The sequence below is a fragment of the Rhinolophus ferrumequinum genome, chromosome 9 (assembly GCF_004115265.2).
Source record: "Rhinolophus ferrumequinum isolate MPI-CBG mRhiFer1 chromosome 9, mRhiFer1_v1.p, whole genome shotgun sequence".
Taxonomy (NCBI): domain Eukaryota; kingdom Metazoa; phylum Chordata; class Mammalia; order Chiroptera; family Rhinolophidae; genus Rhinolophus; species Rhinolophus ferrumequinum.
This window is the reverse complement of record NC_046292.1, coordinates 16,584,461-16,610,513: the sequence shown is the minus strand read 5'-3', so window position 1 is coordinate 16,610,513 and position 26,053 is coordinate 16,584,461. Positions and strand designations below refer to the sequence as shown.

Sequence of the window (26,053 nt, the reverse complement as noted above, 5' to 3'; positions counted from 1 at the left end):
GAGAGGAAAGGAAGGAAGGATTTATACATGGCTCTTGGGTAGATCTGTCTGTTAGGAGCCTCAAACCCCTCCTGTGGACTTGGCCAGGGGAGCAGCCTTGGTCAGTGGGAGAAAATCACCAGTGCTTCAAGTTGGCAGGAGCTCCAGCCATCATTTACTCTGAGCCCCAATTTAGAGAGTGGGAGAAGTACCCCAAGATTAGCACTTAGGAATTAGGGAATTTGGAGTCAGGCAAGCCTCGCTTAAGTCCAAGCTTTACTGCTTAACAGTGCTTTGTGACTTTGGATAAACCACTGCACCTTTCTGAGACTCAATTTCTTCACATGTCAAACAGGGGATTCTAACACCTACATGGACTCTGAATCCAGATTTTTGGGTTCAGTTCCTAGCTCTGCCACCTACCAGCTGTGTGACCTTGGGCAAGTCCCTTAACCTCTTTGTACCTCACTGTCCTCATCTGTAAAACAGGGGTAATAATAGTAATACCAACCTAGGGATTGCTGTCAGTGCTTACACCAGCACTTAGCACATGGAAAGTACCACATAAATGTTACGTTTCATGATTAGAATTATAATGTTGTTGTACTTTAGAGCATCCAGGTAATTTCTTTTCACAGTTAATAAAGCCAGGAGCTAGTGTCCAACCCAGTCTAGTGACTCCAACACCTGGGCTCTTAATCACAGCTGTGGAGAAAGCAGGGAAGGCACCTGGCACAGTGCCGGGCATTCAGTACGAAATGGTAAGTGGTCGCCTTTACAACTACATTGCCCAAAGTCACATTTCCAGTTTGTGGCAGGACCAGCTTTCAAACTCCCAACTTGGTGCTCTTTCTACACCACTAGACCATGTCCTTACGATCCACAGGGCTGCTGTGCTTCCAGAGTGCTCTGGGGTGGGGGTGGGGTGTGTATCTCACCAGGATGCTATATTTCAGTAAACCACTACACATGTCACCTTCAGAGCCTGTCCCCACCATTCTGGCCCTGGGAATGGTCTCTTGCCCAGGAGAGATGGTGCTGGATTTTAGTTTAGGGTCCATCCTTAAGCTGTAAATCCCAGGCTGGTGTTTAAACCCAGACCTAGAATTCTGGTTCCCACCATGTCCCCACTCTGAGGCAGCCAATTCAAACTTCTTTTCCATCAGCCTGGGGCCAAACGCTATCAGGATGCTATAGGTCTGCTGGGGAGAAGGTACGGTAGGATGAGAACCAAAGCCAGAGAGACAATTTGGGGCCTTCTCATATCCGGGACCATGTCCCCCCTGGGCCTCTAAATTTACAGTTTACCTTCCTTCTTGTGGTAGGGTAGATAAAATACTTCTTGGGCCAATGAATTTGAGGACTTAGTTATAAGGTTGCTTTACATCTTTAAGTTCAGAACCAGTTATCTCAACAATTAGCTATTCATGTCCCCCATCCGCAAATCTGGGAAAGTCTCTTGGAGAAAACACCCAGCCCAGGGATAGAAAGAAAATTTGCTGTGCTGGGACAATTCAGACAAATGTGTAGGGGCTGCCTAGAGTACTGGGTTTGAAAAGATTCTGTGGTCCCATGTACCCTCAGTGACAATGCAGGCTGTACTCCTCTACCAATGTCTGAAACAGGCCGGGAGGCGGGGGGTCATATGTGTTACGTAGTTGTGATTGCTGACTGGTTCCAGTCCACTTATCAGATGTGGAGGGCCTAATTCCTAACTGACAGTCTCCCAGAGTCAAGGCCAAGGCCCTGGAAACAATTAGAGAATAATAAAAGATTGTGTGTCAGGAGGTTTTACAATGAGTACAATGGCAGCAAGAGTATAAAGGATAGTTCGACAGGAGAGGGAGAGGTGATACAAGATGGCTTCCAAGAGAAGGTGGGCCTTGGGAAGGGCCCTGAAGAAAGGGAATGGGTTCAAGAGCAGAAGGCGTGCTCTAGGTGGTGGGGTTCAAATAGGTGGGTGGGGCTGACAGGGCTACTGGGATGATCTAAGGGACAGGGTCAGAAAAAAGACGGCAGGTCGGGGGGTGTTGCTGTGATCAAGTGAGTGTGGCCGAGGCATTAGTCCATTCAATTAATTTATGTGGCAGGCGGTATGGGGTGCTGGGGATTCAGTAATGATCACAACATGGTTCCTATCCTCCAGGACCTCAGTCTCATGGGGGAGATGGAGAAATAAAGGCACAAGTAGCAAGTTTCAAAAGATAGAGTCAAGGATGACGTTAGTGGTTACTGAGGCACAGAACGGGAGACCCAAGAACACCTACCCCCATCTCAGTGAATGACTGAGGTAACACTGAAGCTGAGACCCAAAGCTGAGAATAAGATTTAGTCGGAGGAAAGGGGAGGGGGCCAGGCAGAGGGAACAGCGTGTGCAAAGGTCCAGAGGTGAGAATGAACATGGTGATGGGCTGGGAGTGGTCATGGTGAGCTGCTGAGCCATGAGGCCTGAAAGCAAAGGTATATTCAATCGAGAGGGCCATGCTCAGAGGTGGTGAACGTACCATGTAGTAATCATAGAGGAAGCTCAGGGCCGCCACGCTGTCGTCATCCCCGTTGACTCGCATCATGGCCTTCGTGGCGGCTGTCAAGGGGTTTTCTAGGTAGGTCTTCCAGGCCTCATCCTCGTTAGTGTAGGGGAACTTCTGGAAGTTGACTGGGTCATTCTTTAGCAGCCGCACAGACCTGAAACTAGAAGGCAAGTGAGGATGGTCAATTTTAGGCTATCTCAGAAAAAGGTCCATGAATGGTCAACCTCAGGCCAGTGTCCAGGAATTCAGAGCATAACCAGCTTTACACACTTGAACCTGCTTCTCCTACCACCGCAGGCAGCTTGGGGGTGATAGAAAGCTCCTGAACTGTGGAGCTAGATGTTTTGGGTCAATGTCAAATGTCGCCCTGTAGGAGCAGTAGACCCGGGGCCTCAGGTCTACAACACAAGGACCATAATCCCAGGCTCGCGAGGCTCCTGAGAGGATCCAGTAAAATGCTTCCACAGTAGATACGTATTCAAGAAGAATTAGTGTAACAAGGATGGGAAATAACAATGACAAGCGCAAAGAACAAAATTTCCAGACAACACAGCATGAGTTCTTCTGAAGAAGTTCTCAATATGGTGAAAGGCACAGAAGTCTAGAGACCATTTCGAGTCAGGGAGAGTGGGACAGTCTGCCAAGGGACAGAGAGTCATGGCGAGGAAGCCTGTGGGTGGAACCTGGTCTTGGGAAATGGCATTTCAGACCTACATGTATGGTAGAGTGCCCAAGCAGCTGCTCAGATGCCAGGAACTGGAGTGGAACGCTGCAGGGCACACAGAGGCAAGCAGAGCCTGGGTACTGTGCTGAAAACTTGGACAAATACAAGGCATGTGGCTCCAGAGTCAAGCCACCTGGGCTCGAAGGAAAGAGATCAAGAAAGGCTTTGTGGAGGAGGCAGACATTTTAGTCAGTGACACTCAGCACTGGGGATTATGTCACTCGGAAGTGTATGGGGGAGGGGAATAGGGGTGGGGACATAATACAGAATAATAACGATGATGGTAAAAATAATACCTAATCGTTCTTGAGCATTGACCATATTTTAGGCACTGAGCTAAGCACTTTTCATAGATTCTCTCATTTAATTCTCACAACAACCCTGAAAGGCAGGTACTATTATTATTCCTATTTGATAGGTGAGGAAACTGAAGCTCAGAGAAGCTAAGGGAGTTGCCCAAACTCCTGCCCAGAGGGGATTCAAGCGCCAGCAGGATGATGCAGAATACTGTTCTCAAGCTTTAGCGGCATCAGAATGACCTGGAAGGCTTGTTAAAACACAGATTTCTGGGCCCACACTTGGAGCTTCTGATTCAGTAGGTCTAGGTTGGCTGAGAATTTGCTTCTCTAACAAGTTCCCGGGTAATGCTACCAGCCTGGGGACCGCACTTGGAGACTCACTGGTATAGAACATGCTCGGATTTGTGAGCAAAGCATAGAGGTGGGAAAGTTCTGGTTGGGTTCGTTTTAGAGCAGAGTATGTGAAGGACAGTGAGTGGTAAGTGAGAAGATGGAATGGTCAGACTGGGAAAAAAGCCCCAGAGATGAAGTGGGCACTGATTGGTCTCTTGGTACCCCGATGTCCCCCTTTCTAGGGCAGCCTGCTAGACTCACTCACTCATGGAGACACTGCCAGCTGCCATTTACTGAATGTATACGAACACTCTCCATTCATTAATTCTGCTCTCTTACAAGAACACTAAGATAAGGATCATTTGCTTCATTTTATAGACGAAGAAACCTGAGACTTGGAGAGGATAAGAAAAGCCCACGATCACACCCAGCTCATCCATGACACAACCCAGATTTAATCCCGGGCTTGGCTAGTACCGAAGCCGTATACTTCCCACTAGGCCACAACGCCTTACCATATTCCCACAGCAGAGAAATGCTGCAGTGGTACAATTTTAGGTGCTGTGGCAGACGGGTAGGAGGGCACATCATGGCCCAGGAAGTGCCTTCCTGCTGGCCCGCAGCTCAGGCCTGTATTCTCAGACACCGAATGGGAGCAGCTTGGGCTACACCCGGGCAGGCCATGGGCATCAGCTCTCCCAGGGGCTTCATCCCGGGTACAGTGTCTCCTCTCCCACTGGGCCCCAGGGCTTGGGGCGTTGGGCTCTGAGAGGCAGGGAGGGAGAGGGAGCTGTCACACAGAAAAGAGAAATGACAGAAACCTTCGTACTCTGGGGGCGCGGAGGAGGAGGCACACCCCGAGTTTCTGCTGCTATAAATCAAGGGCCTCAAGACAGAGAGGTGAGAAGAGGCCCCTCCTAGCTGCCTCCTGGGCCTAGGGTTAGAGGAGCTTACAGAGCAAGCCCAGGGTGGCTGTCCACACCCCTCCCAGCCCCAGGCGAAAGGGAACTCCCAAACCAGGGGGGCATGGGAGACACAGGGAAAGGCCTGATAGACCCCACCCTCTTGGGACCCCCGGGCTTAGCATTGTTCTGCATTTGTAAAAAAGCACCCGCCATGTAGGATTATGAGAATGGAGTGCATCACAACATGCAAAATGCTTACAACTGTCCCTGGCACATAACAAGGGCTTAATACGTGCGAGCCATTATGGTGTTCCGGGCCCAGCTTGGAGCTAGACATTTGAGGGGTTGCAAAGTGGGACACCACATGGTCACCCTGCAAGTCTGTGGCAGGTCTCGGCCTAGAGCCCCAATTTGTTGACACTGGTGGAATGACCATTATCTGAGTTATGAGCTATCTTATCCTGCTTAAAAATTAAATTTTAGAAGACAACGATAAAGTCATATCAGAAGCAAAAGAACAGACAATGTTTGTCGTTCACTTGGGAGGCTTTTCTGGCCTATAAGGGTCTCCATTCCACCCTGTTGGGGTCCCAAAGTCTCATGCCTCAATACACAGCAGCTGCCATGCCCCACGCATTTACCATCAGCAGCCAGTGTGCCAACTGTTTTTCTGCATCATCTCATCTACTCTGCACAATAGCCCTGAGAAGTAATATTAGGGAAACGGAGACACAAATAGGTGATATTACCTGCTCAAGGTCACCCAGCTAAGGAGTGGTGGACACTAACCTGAACCTGGCACTATTGGACTTCAAGATGCAGCTCTTAATCCCTGCTAGTCTCTTTTCTAGATGTGTTTCCTATTCTGGAAACTCCCCTCCTCTGGAATACATTGAACCAATCCTCCACTTCCGGACAGAAAGGGCTATCCCATCCACACAGGGCAGGAGAGACGAAGGGAGAAACCAAGGTGACTGGAAGTTTCTGGCCATGAGCTGGGGGCCATAGTGTCCTGGTCCCAATGCCGGCTCATGCTGTCAATCAACGTTATGCTCCAAGACTAAGCATTGGCTCCCAGGAAGTCTTGACTGTGGGTAAGGTTCACATTGACTTATGTGCCACGTCCTGAAATCCAGAAACTTTCGGCTCCCTGTTCTCTTAAACATTGGAATTGAGGGTTGAGGGCCCAGTGGGTCAGAGACGTGAAAAGGGTTCCAAGAAGGAGTGAGCCCTACTCATAGGTGACAGAGCCAGAGCAAAGAGGGGAAACCAGGTGACGCCCATCCTATGTGGTCACCTTCCCCGGGGCCTCCACAAACTCTCTGTTGGTGTCCCTGCCCAAGGCAGAACTGCTCAGCTATTAGAAGGTAAGAGGGGAGTGGGGTGGAGGAGATGGGGAGAGGACATAGTCTTGGGAAACCTTCTTGACGTCAGATCTCCATCAGGGCACAGAACAGAAGAACCTGTAGCATCACGGGAGGAAGTAGCGCCAGAGTCATAGCCTGACAGACCCGAATAATTGTGTGTCCTTGGGTAAGGCACTTAGCTCCTCCGAGCCTATTTTTTCATCTGTTAAATTGAGTGTCTTTTGTGTGCCAGTCAGGAACTCTTCTAAGCACTGGGGAATCAGCCAAGAACAAGACAGATAAGGCTCTGCTCCCACGAAACTTACAGTCTAATTGGGGAAGACAGACCATAACAAGTAGGTAAATAAGTTAATTTTAGTCGGTGATAAGTGTTGTGAAGAAAATTAGAACACCGTCATGTGATGGAGTCACCAGGGCTGGCTACATTAGAGTGGGGTTAATCTCAGGGGTTGTTAGGAGAATTAAGTGCAATAATATAAGAAATGTGCTTAGCCTAGAGCCTGCCAGAGAATAATTGCTCGGTAAGTAATAGCCGTCATCACTACCACCATCATCATCATGACCATCATCATCTCAGAACCCCCAAATAAGAGGAAAGGGGAGACTCTGCCTGAGGTTCTTAAATTAACATCCTCCCCAAGTCTCCTGTCTGTGAACCAGGTTCTGTGTGAAAAACAAAAGAGACATGTAATAACCCCTTGCCTTGACTTTCACATTCATTATCTCCCGGAGCCTCCCCACATACATGATGTGTTATTATCTCTGCTTTACAGACCAGGAAATAAACAACAGAGACGTTAGGTGACCTATTCCACGGCACTGTGATGACTTACAAAGCCAGGCCTCCTGGGATCTGGCCTGGGAACTAACTCTCTCACTAGCCACTTTTCTACCAAGCCACTAGTTTCCAAGAAGGGATGTAGAAGAGAGGGGAAAGAAAAATCAATAAATCTGGGTAGCATCCACTTACCTAACCATCCATCCCTCATTTTAACAAATATTTATCAAGTTACTATTGTGTGCCAGGCCTTGACCTAGGCAAACAAGACAATAAAATCATCCCTGCTGTCACAGAGGTTTCACTTTAGTGGCAGCAAGGCAGACATGACCACAAAACCACACAGACAGCTAATTATCAGATAGGGGGGAAAAGCTATGAAGGAAAAGAAACAAGAGGACGTCTGACCCTCTGAACTCTGGGGAGTGACTGGATGTGGGTTGAGAAAAAGGCTGGAGGGGAAGAGGAAACATGGAGGTGGGTGGGGAGAACCTGGATCTTCTAGATGAGAAGAAAGGCAAGATCAAAGGCATGAGCTGGGACAGCTCTCTGAGCCTGTTCTCCTACTGTGTGCCAGGTGTAAGCCAGGTGCTTTGCATATGTTGCTTTGTTTCAAGGTAGGCCAGCCCACCGAGGAGGAAACTCAAGGCCGAGATTTGATAATCCCTCACATTTGCATAGTGTGTTATATTTTTCAACAGGCTTCTCATACATTTGTCATCACCTCTGATCCTGCAACGCCTCTGTAAGGTAGGGAGGGAAGGGATGACTATTCCATTTGATAGCAGGAAAAACTGAGCTTGCCTAAGGCCACCCAGCTGGTATCTCACGGCATCAAGCCTCAAACAGAGGTCTCTAGCTTGCAGCATCAAGAACCTTCACAAGGCTGGTTCCTCAGAGCCTCCGTTGGGGAGAGAGGTGGATACAAGATGAAGAGAGAGGAGCTTGGGCATCTGTGTGATAGATGCCCTGAGGCCTCCGGTCCATAGCCGGTGGGAATGTGCAAACTGCCCAGGCCTGAGCTCTAACGTGGGTAGGGCCTTTCCCCAGCCCTTCATTCTGGGTCCACAGCACGGGAGGGGTGTGGTACTAGCTGCTCCATGCCCAGTCAGACTCAGCCTCCTGACTCCAACATGCATCACTCTAGACACCAGGATGGGAGGAAGCCTACAGTGGTGAAATGGGGTTTCATCCCAACAAGTGCCTTTGGATTCTAAATGCCCAGTGCTTTCTGGCTGAACCACTTAAAACTCCCAATGAGACTAAGTAAGTGTGTCTCAGCCATTAGTTGAAGCCTTTTGGTTTCATTTCCTTTTGTTAGAATCCTGACAATTTAGGGTGCAAAGAGACCTTAGAAATCTCCTCTCAGAGAGGGGTCACTTGCCTGAGAACACGCACCCAGCATCTAACAGGATTAGGACTCAAGTCTCCTGCTTATTATCCAGTTTCATCATTGCCCTATCCCAAAGGCATCTGAATGATTCAGAGACAAAAAAGTAAGGACGCTGACTCAATTTTGCAGAAGAGGGAAGAGAACTCACCACCAAGGGGGTGGCCGCAAGTCCCCCCACAGGAGGTGCCTGGCACAGGCAGATGCAGCGAGCTGGGCCCTACCACCCTCCATCCTGAGGAGGAAGAGTTCTAGAGGCTGTCTGAGCTGGGTGTTGACACCCAGATACACCCAGTGACTTGCCAAACCCTGTCGTGAGCCACCCAGCCTCATCAGCAGTGATCAATCACACTCACTAATTACCCACAAGGAGGCCCTGCCACAGCTGCTCACGGAGGAATCATTTTTCAGTCAGTCCCATGCAAGGTGTTCCCTGGGCATGACAGGAGTGCTCCAGGGTTCTCGTGCTTGCCAGTGGCCCATCTGGTTTCTGGATGCACAGGTTGTGATATGTGTCTTGTCACATGCTGGGGGCTCATTTGGGGGTTTCAATGGGGAAATGGCGGAGCATAGGGGATGGCTCCGTAGTGACTCCAATTTGAATGTGGTGGTATGAACTCATGGTTATGGGGTGGGCCCCAGAGCTATGAAGACCTGGGTTCCAGCTCTGCTACTTACTAGCTGTGTGACTTTGTGCAACGTGACCTCTCTATGCCTCAGTTTTTTTAACCTGAAAAATGGGGGAGGATGAAAGTAGTGACCTCACAGAATTATGATGATAGCTACTGTCCATTGAGGGCTGACCAAGTGCCAGGTGCTGGCTCAACAATTTCTAGGCATTTTTTTATTTAATCTTTACAACAACTCTGTGAGGCATTACGGTTGGAAAATGCAATGAGATAATGCAGGTAAAGTAATCAGCGTAGTGCCAGCACATAATAACGTGAATTATTATTATTATTATTACTAATACTCACTTTGTGGGGTAGCCCCCAGCAAATTGCATGACAACTCACAGGCTCACTTTCTCCCACCAGTAAATGGGACATCTCTTCCTAGGGCAGGAGACCTGATGCTTGGAGATTCCCAGATAAAAGAGGGACAAGCACTGCCAACTTGGTCTTCTGGATCCGGGTGGGCAAGTTGAGGGCGGTGAGGCCCCAGCCAACACTTCTAGTTGCATGTAAATGAATTATGGGCCATTTTCTAATTATACCAGAAACTCACTTTCCCTTTGAAAAATTCTCCTTTCTATGGGAAGTTTTCTTTCATGCTCTGTTCTCCTCTTGGTCCCCTGTCTACATTTCCTCATTTTTTTTCTCTACTGTTCAATTAAATTGTGAAAGAAGTTGAACTCAGGATTCAACTTCTAAACCCAGGGTGCCAGGTGCTTTCATTCATTCACTCACTGATTCATTCCACAAACCTTCACTAAGGGTTACTCTGTAACAGACCCTATGCTGGGTACAGGGACCCAAAGGTAAACACCGCACTGGCCCTGCCCTCAAAAGTTCCCAATTCTTGCTGACCTCCTAGGAAGGCCCAGTGAAGCAACACCAAATATTGGTGAGATCGTTTCCCTTCTGAACCCTCACGAGATCCGTTGCTCTGATCTTTTTAGGAGGCAAAAGGAATAGAGAGAGCGGGAGAGAGCCAGCCAAGATGATTTGCTCCATTTTACAAATGGGAAAGCTGAATTCCAGAGGGAAGGGAAGAGAAGGGAAAGGAAAGGAACGAAGTGATTTATTAGTGTCAGGCCCTGTGCCTTTTCATTCTCATACATGCCCATGGGAGGTGGGTGTTGTTATCACCACTTTACTCACGCAGAAACTGACACTTTGGGACGTTAAGGAACTCATCCAAAAGTCACCCAGTCTGTAAGCGGCAGGGCTGGACTCCAACACTGGAGCAAAGCTCTCAGCCCGCTGACTCAGCAACAGCACTGCAGGTCACAGGTGGATCTGGGAACCTCTTGCCTCCCAATCCTCTGCCAGGGCTTCTAGGCCAATGGTTTTTAAACTTGAACATGCATCAGAATCACCTGGAGGGCCTGTTAAAACACATATTGCTGAGCCCTACCCCCAGAGTTTCTGATTCAGTTGGTGTAGGGTGGGGCTGAGAATTTGCATTTCTAACAAGTTCCCAGGTGATGATGATGATGATGATGCTGGTCCAGGGACCACACTTGGAGAACCCTGTTTTTAGGGGACCCAGTAATTCTCTTTTTTAAAAATTACTCCTCCTCCTCCCTCTCCCCGTTTCAAAAATAACGTAGGTTTGTAAAACACAATGTATAAAATGTGGAACATACAGAAAAATTGGGAGTAGAGGCAAGAATTCACCTGCATTCCTCCACCCAGAGATAACCACTGTTAGGAGGGTGGTATATCTCCTCCTCTTTCTTCAGTTCCGAAGCAGGGGCCATGCTGCTGTGGAGCATCCCTTTGGCCCTTCAGTTAAGATCCCAGCTCTTCTGTGAGATCCTGGGCAAGCCCGAGGCAAGCCCAAGTCCCCTTCTCTGCAAAATCGCATTTATCCTCGCCATCCCTCCTTGGATTGTTGGGAGGGTTAAGGGAGGTAATGTACTTATCAAGTGCTCAATAAATGCTTGACTGTTTCTTTCACCAAGGGAGAGCTTCCAGTATGCTAATTGTGCTTCACTCCTGCACCCCTCCCTCCCCCTCCTCTTCCTCTGTCTGGACCCTGAAGACCCTCTTTGCTCCAGGCATTCAACCGGCCCACAGGGCGAGGGCAGCCTGTGGGGTGGCAGAAGCCTCAGAAGTGTCCTGTGCCCCAGGTCGCCACCGCCGTTAGGGTTGTCTCAGCCTCTCAGCCCAGTCCGCCTGTTTTACAGCCCGGGCTTAATGAGGGCTTTTAACTTTTCATTCACCACCAGCGTAACTCCGACTTTTAATAACACACCTTGTGCACGACAAAAATTTGCTCCTGGCAATCATGGTTTCGACCACAAAAACCACAGCGGGGAGGAGTTCCTGGTTAACTCTTTCAGTGCTCCAGGCAGTCTGGAGCCAGCGCTCCTGGAAATCAGATGGAATCGTGGCCAGAGGCCCAAGGTCCCTGACTGGGAAGTTTCATGTCCCCCTCCCACCTTCCGTCCCCTCTCTTCAAGGCTTTGGGGAAGGAGAAGATTCCAGACAGGGGGTGGGCACCCAGACTGCGGACCTAGTGAGGTTGTAGAGGGTAATCCTGGTGGGCCTCGCTCACTTCCCTCTCTCTTCCATTTGATAGGCCTACTATGTGCTGATCCTTTAATCTCGTAACCCTCATTTCCTGGAGGGGTGGGATGAGATAGCGCAGCTGTGCTGTGTAGAACTCCAAGGGGTCCAGGAGTGCCCCAAAGCACTCTGGCTAAGACCCCTGCTAAGGTACCCAGCGGGCAGTGCGCAGGTACCCACTGTTTTCCTGCCAGAGAAGGGCGTCAGGCAGGATCCCTTGCGACCTGCTCTAGCCCCTGGGCAGCTGAAGGCCACGGGCAGGAGGCAGCCAGGGTGGCTTTCAGAGAGGCCTGGAGGCTGGTGGACACTTCCCAGTGGGCCTAGCCTGACCACATGAAAGGCCTCTGTGCTCTACCCGCCAGCTGCATGGAGCTGGAGTCTAACTATACCGCCTTGGCCTCCATGATCCTCAAGACCCAGCCTTGGAGGTACACTTTCCAACCAGAGGCAAAGTAATCAGGCTCGTGTGTGTGGAGCTCCTACCATGGGCCGAGTGACCCACAAATGGGAATTTACGGCCAGGTAGGTGTTTATAATCCCTATTGGACAGAGCAGGAAACTGAGGGTCAGGGAGGAGAAACAAATTCACCAGGATCCTGCAGTTGGTTAAGTAGCAGAATTCAGTCATATGCAAGTCCTGCTCTGTCGGGGCTCAAGATAGATGCTAGAGCAATCCTCTTCACTCGGCACTTTTTATGGGAATGAGGCAGCAAGAATGTGGCCGGCCACAGCAGCACGAGCAGCAGCAGCTCAAAACTTGCAAGCCAAGCACTTGATGCCCTAACTGCCCCCCGATCCCCAAACACACACACACACACACATCAGTTGGGCCAGCTGAGCCCCCAGGCACTGAAGCTCTGTCATTGTAATCTCAAACTGTGGCTTCAGAGTTGGCCTGCAATTACTCTGCAGGCGCAGGTCCCCTCACCCCTTTCCATACAGAGAAGCCTCAACTGTCAGCGGATCTGACTTCAAAACCAAATCATTAAGGAGGAGAAAAGCAAGAAACCTTTCTGTTCAAGTAACCCAGCTTCAGGATACTTACCCCCTAAGGGGTACCAAAGAATAGATTCTGCCTGCAGCCTCTGCAGTTTTAAGCAGCAGATCTAAGTGGGACGGAGACACATCACAAAATTTTTTTGTTTGTTTTCAAAATGTGGAAAAATAGAAAGCAAGAGGTTCAGAAATGCTCATTGATTGGTTATTTGTATACGAAGTGCCAAGAGTATTATTAGCTTGCTCCTTACTAGGTTTTAAACCAATCACTTTTCTACAGTTGTTGGATTCTCCCAACAACTCCATGAGGTGTGTACAACTATGGCCACAATTTACAGGAAAGGAAACTGAGACTCAGGTGAAGTGATTTGCCCAAGATCACACAGCTAAGGATTGGCAGAGCTGGGACTTGAACCCAGGTATTGGTTCCAGTGCCCTGCTCTTATTCCAGTTGTCAACACATTGTCAACCCTAGGGAATTCAGTCAAGAGAAATCGGATGCCCATAGTCAATTAGACTATAAACCTAGCTGGCTAACCCAGGAGAACCCAAGAGCTAGCTGAGATCATGGAACACTGTCTGTACTCAGGACCCACCAACTATTCTGCCCTCAGCTCTTCAAGTTTTAAAAGCAATCTATTGAGGAGTAGATAAAAAAAGAAGATTGTTCAAACCTTGTCTCTGCCCACTCATCTCTGAGGGTGCTAGGAAGAGGAGAGTCAGTGTTTTAGAAGCCTGTCTTCTGCCAGCTCCCTGAACCCAGGCTAAAGCAGCCCGGAAGCCCAGCCTCATCCTACATTCTCTGAGGTCTGGACTTCAAACAGTATACATGGTGAAGGTCAGCCTCAGCCAATGGGGATTCTAAATCCCAGATGCGGGCAGGAAGCATCCTGCCAGAAAACAGAGATGAACGACCTCACTGAAAACCATATTTCAGCTTCCTCTGCCTTAGAACTGCTTATAAATAAAATCAACCACATTTTATTGACTGCATCTTCAGACCTTGGCTCTCTGCTAAGCATTTTATAGCCTTTATCCCACTTAACTCTCTCAAGACTCCTACAAAGCAAACTTGTACCCATTTTCCAGATGAGGAAAATGAAGCTCAGATAAGTTGAATGACTTGTCCAAGATCACACAGTCCATGAGGAGCAGTCTGGGTTTGAACCTACGTCAACAGACTACAGAGTGCATATATTTAAACCACCACACTGTAAGCTTCCCACCTGGGACCATTCCAACCCAACACACAAGTCCCTTTAGAGAAACCCAACTCTGCCTAAGACAGCTCTTAGAACCACCTCAGAGAAGTTCCTTTTGGCAAGAAACTAGAAAGCCTAGTTGGGTCTGGGGCTGTCTCTGATTTCCAAGGCCCCTTCAGAGTATCAGAAAGTGGTGCCGAAAGTCTTCACAGTTTCAGTCCTGTGTTTCCCTACCTGGCTCGAAACTGCTCAGCAGAGAGGGAAAGAAAAAAAAAAAACACCAAAAATACACAAACGATTTTCCCAGGGAAACACTCAGCTCTCGCTGGAAACCGTGCTTGCCTCTACACGCCAAAGTGAGATCGTCAGCCCATTCATTTACCCTTACAAATTGCTCTGTGAATCGTGGCGCCGGCCTCCCTGCTCTTCCCCCTTCTGGAAACCCCATCCAGCCTCCACGCTCAGAGAGCGCCAGGCATCCAAGGATGTTTACTCACTCAAGTTCATTCGACATCTTCCTGCTCCCAGGCTCCCAGGCTCCCAGGCTCCCAGGCTCCCAGGCTCCCAGGCTCCAGCAACAGGCACGGCTCCGAGGCTCTGCTGACTGCTCGCTCTTGTCTCTAATTCTCGCCTGACGCAGACATTCCCTGCCCAGGGAAGTGTTTGATTTATGTTGAGGTTTGAGTGTCGGGATTTTGCTGACAGGTAGGTTCCTGGCAGCGCTGGTGCTGATTGGCTATGGGTACAGGTGCCGGCGACAGCAGGTATACCTCAACAGGTGCAGCTGTTAACTCTTGGCCTGCCGACTTGGGGGCGGAGCTTGGGGGGCCGGCTGGGTGGAGCTGGCCAATTCCTACCTTGGTGAGGGGGTGGGGGGTGGAGATGAGGGTGGAGAGACGGAGAAAGAAATGTTGGAAAGAAGATAGAGGAAAAGTACAGGGACAAACAGATACTTGGCCAAAGGAAATCTCAGTTCCTGTTTCTACTTAGTATTCTGGATACCCAGGAACATTCTCCCCCCACCCAAATTCTTTTGCTCCCTTTCCTGCTCAGCATCATACTTTACAGCCACTGGGGAGGGAGGATATCTTCTCTCAGTGGGTCTCTGTCTACGTTCCCTTTTTTTTTCTCAGAGTGGTGGGGAAATGGAGGCCAGAGATGTAGAGTGACTTGCCCAAGGGTACTGGCTAGTGAGTGTCAGAGCCCAGATCTGAATCTTTAGCCACTTTAGTCCAAGTCTGGCTGTCCCTTTGAGCCGCAGTTGGTGGCCTCAATTCGACAGACATTCATTAAGCACCTGTTGTGTCCCATGTCCTCCTCTGGGTTCTGGGGAGACAGGCCAAAAAGACATGATCGCTGTGTTGGAGGAGTTTACCATCCGGGGTGTGTGTGTGTGTGTTGGTGGCAGGGGGCGGGGGAGTAGGGTGGAAGGCAGCCTTTATTTGGTGTGATACAGATCTGAATGAGATGTAAGCAAACCACATACCTCTGGCCAGCACAGGAGGGATGGAAAAGTTGAAGTCAGCCACCTCCAAAGCCTTCGCTAGCTGGTCATTTCACAAACTAATCAGTGGTCCGTCCCGCATTGGAAACAGGAGAAATCAGATGCCTGTTAGACTAAGTAATTGTGGAATAATTGCCATGAGCTGTCTTCTGTACAGAACAAGGTTGGTAAACCCAGAAAATCCACAAACACAAACAGGAGAATGCCAGAGCTTTTTTAAGAGCTTCCACCAGGATTAATTTGAAATTAAATCTAAGCCAGAGATCTTGGCATCTTTTTTTTTTCCCTCTTTCTTTCTGTTCTCCCCCTTCCCCCCCCTTCCCTTTTGGCAAATTATCTCTGCTCTGTCTTCCTGGCATCCTCACCTTGTCCCACTCCTTTCTCTCTCAGGGAAATGTGGGGTTTCAGCCATTCCTGCCAATTTGATGGAGGTGTTTAGGGTAAAGTCAGAATCCAAAGGAGCCCTCTTGGGGGTGGGGTCAGGCCTACAGAGTGGGGTCCTGGGTTTGAGAACGATCAGAGGTTGGCTTTTCACTGGTGGCTGTGTTAGGGGCGGCAGAGGGGGCCCTGACCAATAATAATAAATAGTAATGATATTACAAATAAAGCAACCTCTTCAGAGCAGGTCTCTCCACCCACCCTTGTTAAAGCAGACATTCACGCGCTGTATCACACCACTTTATTTTGGTTCTCTGCAAATCCCTTAGGGCTTTTTGATAGTTTTCTGATTATTTATGGTCTGTCACTTCTGTCTCCTATCTCTGCTCCATAAGAGCAAGGCCCTGGTCTGTCTTGTTCATTGTCGAATCTCCAGTGCCTACTACAGTGTCTGGCACACAGTAGGTGCTCAAGTATCATACTACAAGTATCAGGCATTATGTTAAGCCTTTCCATGCATTGTCTTATTTAATCCTTTGTCATGCTTGCATGAGAATTACATTTGATTCTCATGTAAGAACTACAACAACCCTTTGAGATAGGCACTTTTATTATCCTTGTTTTACAGATGAAGGAACTGAAGTACGAAGAGATGAAATAAATCACTTAAGCTGCAGAACCTGGAGATGTTAGAGCTAGAGGGGTGTGATCCGAGAGCAGAGCCTGGGCGCCCAACCACTTCATAGATGTTATTGGTGGCACGAGGACCCTTTGGTGCCAACCGCAACTGCACAGCTTACTGCAGCCCAAAGGATGGCACACTTGTCTGTGTACCTGTCGGCCCGCCTCCTGGAAGGCTGTGGAGTTTCTGTCAGCTGTGTTGCAACTCATAGGTAAAGGGCTGTGGGGGGTGACTCATGCTTGCTGGGCTCAGGTGGAGGCTGGGATTCAGATGGCGTGTCTGTGCTCGCTGGGTTTTTAAAAATGGGTCCTCTCCCTCTCCCTCTGGATCTTGCTTCTTTAATCACCCGCACCCATCTGCAGAGATCAGTAGAGGTCCAAATCATGGGGCAGAAGGTTTCTAGGTCTCCACACTCGGGAAGGCTTCGGAAGATACCCTGGTTGGTAGGGAGGGGCTAGTGGTTCAGGATGAGGTTAGGCTGGGTTGGCATCTCTTCCCCTTCTTGGATGGGCCCAGTTCTTGGTTTCTTGACTGAGGAGATTGAAAACAGAGACCAGCCAATCACATGTGATGTAATAATTATATTCACAATAATAACAGTAAATAATGATGGCTGCTATTTATTTCGTGTGTGTATGTTGCAAACATGGTGCTAAGAGTTTCCTATGTTATCTGATAGTATTGCTCTGAAACTGACAGACCTGGCGTCAAATCCCAGCTCAACCACTTACTAGCTGTGTGATGCTGGGCAGATGATGTAATCTTTTTGAGCCTCAGTTTCTTCACCTGTAAAAATGGGTATAAAAATAGTATCCTCCTCATAGGACTCTTGTGAGGATTAAATGAGGTAATGTACGTGAATTGCATTGTGCAGTGCCTGATACATAGCACTGCATAATTTTTAGGAAAGCTTTTTTTTCCCATTGAATTACTATTGAAGCCTAATGAGAAAGCTGTTACCTCATTTTACAGATAAAGAAACAGACTCAGAGGGGTTAAATGATTTGTGAAAAGTCAAAAGCTGATAAGTGAATTAGTGAACCACTGTCAGGATGGAGTTGCATAGTCAATCACCTAGGTTTTCTTTTCTAGATTACTCTGGAAAAGAAATGTTCCTCCTCCAGACATGATGATCTGCTCCCCTGAAGAATGGCACAGTCCTTCATCCCTCCCTCTCCTCTCTAGGATTATGACTCCACAGGAGCCACTGTCCCAAAAGAATGTGACACTCTTGCTGGGTTGGAGAGGAGTGAAGGTTGGGCCCACTGAGCTAAGCGCTAAGAGCCAGGGCTGTGTTATACGACTGTGAAGGTTGTACACGGAACAGTCACAGTGCCATTTATCATACGGGACCTGTACACTGGACGTGATGGCCCTGCCAACAGCCCTTCCTTTTCTAACACTTTGAGACTTCATGGTTATCGAAAACTTAATGAAAAGACAAATACCCCGATATCAACAGTGCTTCTCTGGGGGTGCGGAAATGACAGGATTTAACTTTGTTCCCGTCCCCTCTTCCCCACCCAGTTTTCTGCATGAGTCTTGCATTGCTTTTGTAACTAGAAATTCTATACAAAGCCGCAGTTTAAATGTCCATTGACTAGATGGTCCTTGTGTCCCGATTTTTTGGGAGCAAAGGTGCAGATAAAGATAGTAAAGGGTCAGAGGTTCCCTGTGAAGTACACGGGGTAGAGAAGGGCGGCTGCCTGACTTGCAGGCTCTCAGCAGAGTTCAGGAGTCAGATCTGACCTTGGCTTAATAAAAATGATCATTTATTGAGCACTTACTCTATGATCCTTACTTTCAGTGCTTTTTTCTCATTCCTCCTTGTAAAACAGGGTCACATGATCCACTGGGACAGACTTGACTCCTGGAGTACTGGCCATGTTACCAGAGGATGTGAGCTCTGGAGCTGATCGCCTAACACCTTGGACCAACAACCTCACTTCCTCGTTATCGAAGTTTCCTCCTCAGTGAAATGATTGTTATGAGGGTTAACGGAGGTAACACAATGTTCTTAGTATGTGCCAGGCACAGTTCTAGGGGGTTTACATGTATAACATGGAATTCTCTGGAGTCTTATGAAGTAGTCATTATCTCCATTTTACAAAAGAGGAATAGGCTCAGAAAGGTGAGGTTGCTCATCCAAGGTCACCTGGCTATCTACTTAGTGACAGAGATAGGATCAAACCAAGGTCTGCCTTACCCCAAAGCCACGGAAACAGCCCTTTAAATCTCCTGCATTCCTTTTTGGAACAAAGCCTGGGATGCATGGGTGGGTGGCAGGAAAGCGGGAAAGAGGAAAGGAAAGAAGAAAAGTCGCAGGATTTATGAGGTAGGAAGGATTTGTAAGCTTTTGGATTGCAGAAACTATACGAGGGAAAATAAATGTTACACGGCACTTGTCCCAGGTCTCAACATTAATAAGTGTTCAAGAAATATATGTTGAATAAGTGACAAATGGTTGAATGCATATAATTTACACAAGATCATTGACATTCTAGGCAAATCAGCTATTGCCTTCTACCGCCACTCCCCAGACAAGACCTCCGAAGTTTGAATCCCTACTCTCATTCGTATGTATACCTTTGGCCCAGTGACTCAGTTCTGTAAGTTTCACTTTGTTTTCCCATCATCCCTCCACTAGTTGACCTGACGATTAAATTAAATAAGGTCTCAATGAAAAGCCAATGGCAAGTAGTAGGGACCCAATGAAAGCTAGTTGGTGTTATAGGTGAGCATCCAGCTTAGGGGTCCTCAGCCACCCCCTGTTTCCAGCTTCAATACACAGCTTTGTTCACACCACTCAGCGCTCAATCTCCCTTCAAACCAGCCCCTTCTATGTATAAAGCTCTTTTCAGTTTACAAAGGGTTTCTCCTATGCTTTATCTCCTCTGACAAAGCCATGGGGATGGAGTGGGGGAAAATGTATTATTGGCCCCATTAGATAGATCAACTGAGGTTCAGAGAAAGCACCCCTACTTAAGCAAAGGAGTTTGGACTGGAGCCTCAGATTTTGGATAAAGCACCACTTTAGATACCACTATGGACCCTACGGGGTCCCAGAAGTACTATCCTGGGTGCACACCTGAAGTTCTAAATGTTCCATCATCATAATCTTCTCTACCCTCTCACTGGACTTAAGTGGAAGGAGCAGCCACACACCCTGCATAGAGAATATAGCCCTAATGTGAAGGCGTGGAAGGGCCTGGAAGGTGTGCTCACGGAGGGTCAGGGCAAGGAGCGGGCAGCTTCTAGCCCTTTTATGTTCTGTACTTTAGATTTTTATCACAGTTCTGCCAATACCACCACCTACATTCCTTCCAGAGTTTCCTTAGACGTGAGGAATCGTTAAGGGGGTCTGAAGTCACCCTGAACGCTCCCTTTAGAAAAACTAAGAGAAAGTCTCTGAATACCCTGGAAACAAACAAGCAGTTGTTTGTTTGTTTGTCTTTCATTTAACAATTTCGTAACAATGAAAGAAAATGCTAAACCCCAGTGCTGGCAAGGGTGAGGGGAAACCTCTCTCCTCCCTGGAAGGAGTGTGAATCAATCCACATTTTGGCTTCAGATTTTAACCCATCCTTTGATCTAGCAATTTCACTCACAGGAATTTAGTCTAAGCAGATAATCTCTGTGTGCGAAGAGTTATCTGCGAGGCTATGCATCAGAGCCCCGTTTATAATCCTGAAAAATTAGAATGAATATAAATACCCTTCAACAGAGGCTCGGGGAAAGAAATTAAGATACCTGAATGCCATTGCATACTGAACCACAGTTTAAAAGGATACAGCATAATTGGTAGTATTTATGAGTCCTTACTGTGTGTGAGGTACTGGGCTCAGTGTTTAATCTCTTTGACAATGACCCTGTAAGGAAAGGATTATTACCTTATTTTACAAATGAGAAAAGTGAGGCCCAGAAGTGAAACTACTTACCCAAGGTTATTTCCAGGGAGTCTCTGAGTTGGGTCTTGAACCTGGTTCTGATTCCCTCCTTTGACATATTTCACTTACTCTACCTTTAGTGAATTGGTCCATTCCTATTTTTAAATCCCATTTATGTGACTAAAGAAAGAACTGGAAAGATACACAAGAGAAAGAAAGAGTAACATGGATAATGGGAGCAGGGGTGATTGATATTTTATTTTTTGCGTATCTGTCAACATTATTTCTTCTGTTAATAGGAAAAAAGAAACTACTTACAGTAATTAAAAAGTTAACAAATCAGAGAAGGCTGATCCCTGAGCTGGGAAGGGAGAAGCCTCCAGACTGCTGTCTGGAGACTCTTTCTCTGTTGCCAGGAACCAGCCAGAACAGGAGGCCTCTGGAGAGAGGACCGCCAGGGAGAATGCAGCCTCAGGCCCGAAAGATGAAGGCCCAATGGAAGAAACAGAATCCAGCTGGCCTCGCACCAGAGACCCACTCTTTCCAGGGCCTGCGCCTGGGAGCCCAGCAGCCCAGCAGCTGTTGCAGACCCTCACTAGACTGCATCTTAAAAGGGCCATTGAACAAGATACTGCCCACTTCCAAATACAAGAGGGCTCCGCTGAGGAAAATCTATTAATCCCCACTGCCACCATGGCAAACAACGCTAAAAATGTGTTTCCCCTTCTTTCATCTACCTTTACGGGTCAAACTGGGGGCTTGGAGAGTTTGGATGAGGGGTTCCTTGAGGAACTACAGAGGGAAAATGTCCAAGGCCTGGCTTGGACAGAAAGGGTCCTGGTGCCCCAGTGATGAACAGAAGGAGTGAGTGTCTGGAGTCCGTGCTGTCTTCCTAGATTAGAGTGGGGTGGGTGGGATGGGGTGGGGCCTGCTCCAGGCTCAGAGAGGTTCAAGTAGGCACAATTAACCCCTGAAGTCCTTTCCTATTCCTTCAGAGTTTTCCTTCAAAGGTTGCCCCTGGTGTTTGTTTAGATCTGATCTCAGTGGAAGGAGAAGCGGTGAGGGGGAAGGATTTGCTCGGGCCCCATACCTTCTCCGGAAGGCAGAGGCCACGTGGTCAGAGGTGAAGTGCTCATCCTTGGACCTTGGACATTCAGGTGAGGGTTTTTCTGAATCCACGGCTGGCCTGCCTGGAAGATTTTTAAGGCCCAGTGTTTGGGGGCAGGTGGTTAAGCCGTGGAGAAGAAGAAGAGGAAGGCCTTAGAACCTCACTTGGGAGAACCGTGTCTCCCACTAAGATCAGGCCCATCTGGCTCTTCCCTCAGGAAGGCAGCCACTCAAAAGTCACCTGCCCCCGCCCAGGCACATGCCATATGGCGGTCAGCTTTTCCTCCCAGACTGGGTTCATTATTTGGTTCTATGAAGCCCACCTGTCGTTTCCCCAGTTGCTCTGGAATCTCCCCCACTTCAAGCCCCAGCTATCAATATTCACGCACTATTCGTTTATTCATTCAATGAATATGGAGGTTTATTTAATCATTAAAAATTGTAGTGGTCGCTGTCATTCTTTGAGCATTTGACTGTGTACCAGACTCTGTGCTGAGCCCTTTGCCTGTCCTGTTTCACTCGAGCCTTACAACTGCCCAAAGATTTAGGTACAATCACCACCTCTATTTTACAGAGGTGGAAACCGAGACTTGGTAAGTCAAGCTGGGATGTGAACCCAGCCTGTTTGGCTCACAAGCTCAAGCCCTGAACCACCACTTTATGTTCCCTCAACAGGCAAGTCATTCAGTTGAGGACCTGCTCTGACCAAGACACAGTCGCACAGGCTGGGGAGAGAAACGAGTCAGGTATGGTTCTCCCCACAAGGACGCCTGGTGGGGGGGACCTTCATCCACCCCTCTACTCTGGAAAACCTTTCCTCCTTTCTCCATCTACAATTGGATTTCTGCAAAATCAGTTTAATCGTCGAATTTCATAGATTCTTGTGCTGAAGGACTCCATGAGAGTTCTCTACTCTCACCCACCAGTGATGCAGGAAGCTGTACTGCAGAGAGCACCTGCCCTAACACACACACACACACACACACACACACACACACACACACACACACACCCCTCGCTGAGAGCTTGGATTCTGGACCCAACGACTTGAGTTCAAATCTTGGCTCTACCATTTACTACTTGTGTGACCTTGGGCAAGTCCTTTGCTCTCTCTGAACCTCAGTTTATTCATCTTTAAAGTAGGCATACATCGTCGGGTTTGGGCACAGATGGAATGCGTTAACACATGCAGAGCGTTTAGCTCTGCTCTCGTGCAGGAGGCCCTGATAATGTCAGCTATTGTTGTTATCATCAGGGATGGGCATCTCTTGCCTCCCTGGTGAAAGAGGGAGTTCCTTGTCTCTTCCTTTGCTCCTGCCACCTGGGGCATTCAGCCCAGGGCAGATGTGCCTGGTAATGGAGGTTAGTCACCAGGCTCCTCAGCCTCAGAGGGGAGGTGAGCATGAGTGTTCCTCTCTGCCCAGGCTCCTTCAAAATCTGACTCATGCCTCCACAACTGTCCCTACAGAGATGCTTCCTTGAGCCTCAGCCCCCTCCCCTTTCACAATAAGCTCACTCATTCCCACGCTCCTAGGTCATGTGTAGAAACCCTCTCAGGATTACCCAGGGATTGGCCCTGGGGAAACCTTCAAGAAGATAAGAGTCTCGATAGGCAGATGACAGTGACCTGACTCTCCAGCAGGTAGCTTTGGCTGTTTGGCCATATTTCAAAACGACTAGTGGCCTCTGAATTGACTGATGACCCAATATTGGGTCACAGTATTTCATGTGGCTGCCCTTGGACTAAGTGACAACTCAGACATAGCCCCAGGTGGATGGGACATGTTTGGGAGCCTTTTGTTTCACTCTCTTCCACTCTCCAGTTTCCGAAGCCTATGAGGTGATTTGGGGGTGTTGAAAGTCAAGGACCTCAACTTAAGAGACTTAATGTGCCTCAGATAGTTTAGTGTTAAGGATTAGAAGCCCTAGGTTTCTAGACAGACCTGGATTTGAAAGCTGGTTCAGCTTTTGTTAGCTGGGACCCTACGCTTTATCATCTGTTTCTTGGAGTCTGTCTCCTCCTCTGTACAATGGGGATAATAGTATTTGCTTCAGAGGTGATGAGGATTAAATGAGTGCAAAGCACTTCCTATAGTGCCTGGAACGTGGTTTTCACCAGTACTATTGTTCTGCGGTGGGAGAGAGCACTGGACAAGAGGGCAGCGTTTGTTACAACTCTGTTACGCTGGCTGTGTTGACCTTAGGCAAATTCATTCCTCTCTCTGAGCTAGTGTTTCTTCAAACTGTGAAATGAAAGGTTTGAGTTTGAAGGTCACTCAGGTTCTTTCCAGCTGTCTAAGATCTAGGTGTCAAAAAAGAAAGGAGACAGAAGGAAAAAAAGAATTAGTACCAGGTGGCTTTATCTGCCAAGATCACATTTCAAAAACCCCAGGGCCTTGACGCCACCTTTGAAAGCCACCCCATCCAGAGTCTCTAGGCAGAACCTTTCCAATCCCACAGACTCTTTGGAAGACCCCAAGTCGCTGTCTGGAGCCCCAATGAGGCCTCAGGGAAGGCGTGAGGCTAGAAAGCAAACCCTCATCACAATGAACCTGCCAGCTGCCAACATCATAGCCGGAGATTTCACCCTTTGGCGCCTTGGGCAAGAGTCACCCTTCATTTCACCAGAATGGATTAGTTTATGGCAAGGGAGGGATGTTTCCCCTGGAGCCTGAGGGTGTTCTGATTGGTCATAAAACAGGTCCACTAGCGAAATAGAACGATCTCTCTTTTTATTCGTCTAGTGACCTCTGACACCCTCCCCCCCCCGCCCCGCCCCGTGGCCCACCAAGCAGTCTGAGTCACCCCAACAGGAGACAAATGCTGGGGCTGAAGGAGGCATCCAGCGTCCCTAAGAATGAGAATCCTTCCCCACAAGAGTCTCCTCCGTTTAACCCCGAGTCCCACTGAGTTATTCTTATGCCCGGTTTGAACCTGGAGGGGGGTAATGTGGGTGGGATTTACAGAAAATAAAAAAGAATTGGTTTCAACTAGTTCTACCAGTTTTTACCCCCTACAGTAAAATGTCACTTAACCATTTTAGTGTAACCCATTTCCATTGACAGAGACAGTGGACTTTCGAGGGATTTCTTGGTGGTAACTGACAAACAGAGGTACCTTTTATGAAGCCTGAGTGCCCAACACAGTGCCAAACATTTTCTACCCATTATCATAGTATTTTTAAAAAATTATTGGCTTCACCATGGGAAGAAAAATATGATGATTTTCATTTTTCAGGTGGGAAAACTGAGGCCCAGAGAAGTAAAGTGATGTGCTCAAGGTAAGTGGAGGAGCTGGGACGTGAACCCGGGCCTAGAATTATTTCAGAATGTCAGCTGCTGCCATGACGTCATGTGCAAAGTTGACGGACGGAAGCCTTGTTGGTGAAGCTCTGCCCAGACCTTGAAGAGACACAGATCTGCCCACCTTTCATGAAAGCTCATGCTCTGCTTTCTGGAAGACCCATCTTATCGTCTTCTAGTCCTTTGACAGCTGGGGTAACTGAAGCGCAGTGGGGCAGTTGACTCATTTGAGCCAGACATGAAGGGGGCAGAGCTCAGTGCTCCTCGCTCTGTCTATGGGAAAGAGACCAGTTTCGGGGTCACATAGTGATGGGGGACCCTGTTTTCCAATCACTGTCATCAACCGTGAACTTTTCCCTTCTTCCAGCAAATGCAGGGTCCAGATAGATGCAGCCAGTTTTGAACATAAAGTTTCTGTAGGAATTCTACAATATGCCTATTTTTTCTAGGCCCCAGTCCAGCCCTGAGCCAGATCCTTTTCTAGCTTGGAAGTTTCTTTCCTCTTCCTATTTCTGTGCAACAGCTCGGCTCAGCTCAAGCCCACTTCCTTCCCCCCCTTTCCTTGTATCTTCGTGAAGAAGTAGCTCCCTCTTCTTCGCAGCTGCATGCTCTCCCTGCTCTGGCTCAACCTTCCTGGGCAGTTTGCGCCATCACTCTCCTGGACCCAAACTGCTTCTGAATTCCTCAAGTCATGTCAGGGAATCCTGCAAATGCATTCTGGGTAACACAGGAATGCCCAGGATGCTCCAGGCAGAAAAGGTTTTGGGATCAAAACATTTGGGGAAAGCTTCCTACCACCCCTCTTCTTAGAAATTAATAATACACAGTCATCAAGTCAAGTCTCTGGAAAGTCCTGCAGTCAGGAGACCTGTTTTGATTGTTTTTTTAATGCAGGGTTTCCCAAACTGAGAAGACCATGAAATCATCCCCCTCATCCCCACCGTATAACTCTAACAACCTGCAGAACCACTGATCCACTATGGAACGCACTTTGGGAAATGTTGCCCCCAGCCCTTCACCAAAGTATGGAGTTGACCTTGCTTTCATCGATTTAAGCCCTTTTTGTTTCTCTGGGCTAATCTCACATACACAATAATCTAAGGTGATGTCTGTTCAGTAGGGTCTTCAAGAAAGACATACTCAATGGGGATGAAGATTTTAACAAGATTTGATGAGGATGCTACTAGAAAAGAGCGAGGGTTTTCCAGAATTTGGGGGGAAGAGAAGTAGAATTTGAAACAACCAGCAGACGGGTTTACCAAGCTTTATTTGCTTCCTAGTCAAAGGACAAAGCCAAGGATGGAATGTAATGGAGAATAATCAAAGTTCACAATCCAGTATGAGGTAAATACTTTGTTGGTGAATGAAAAAAATGAATGAACAAACTATTTGGTCAAAAAGTTGGGAGACTGGCTGACTGAATGAATGTGTGCATGAATGAATGAGCGAATGA

The 26,053-nt window shown here is 48.1% G+C and overlaps 1 protein-coding gene and 1 long non-coding RNA gene across 2 annotated transcripts in view; one reads left to right on the top strand and one right to left on the bottom strand.

Moving 5' to 3' along the window:
* The window catches only part of GRHL3 (grainyhead like transcription factor 3), a 34,394-nt gene extending 19,870 nt beyond the window's left edge, over nucleotides 1–14,524 (bottom strand). The window contains exons 1-2 of the mRNA XM_033115670.1: nucleotides 14,238–14,524; nucleotides 2,484–2,670 (exon numbers count right to left, since the gene is read on the bottom strand). Coding sequence (XP_032971561.1) covers nucleotides 2,484–2,670; nucleotides 14,238–14,254 — 204 coding nt within the window. The 5' untranslated portion in view covers nucleotides 14,255–14,524. The remainder of the gene's footprint in view (nucleotides 1–2,483; nucleotides 2,671–14,237) is intronic.
* Nucleotides 14,309–20,999, top strand: LOC117027668 (uncharacterized). Its single transcript, XR_004423953.1, has 5 exons — nucleotides 14,309–14,445; nucleotides 16,251–16,515; nucleotides 18,143–18,307; nucleotides 18,809–18,913; nucleotides 20,608–20,999. It is a non-coding gene; the product is annotated as an uncharacterized LOC117027668 (long non-coding RNA).
* The last annotated feature ends 5,054 nt before the right edge of the window (nucleotides 21,000–26,053 follow it).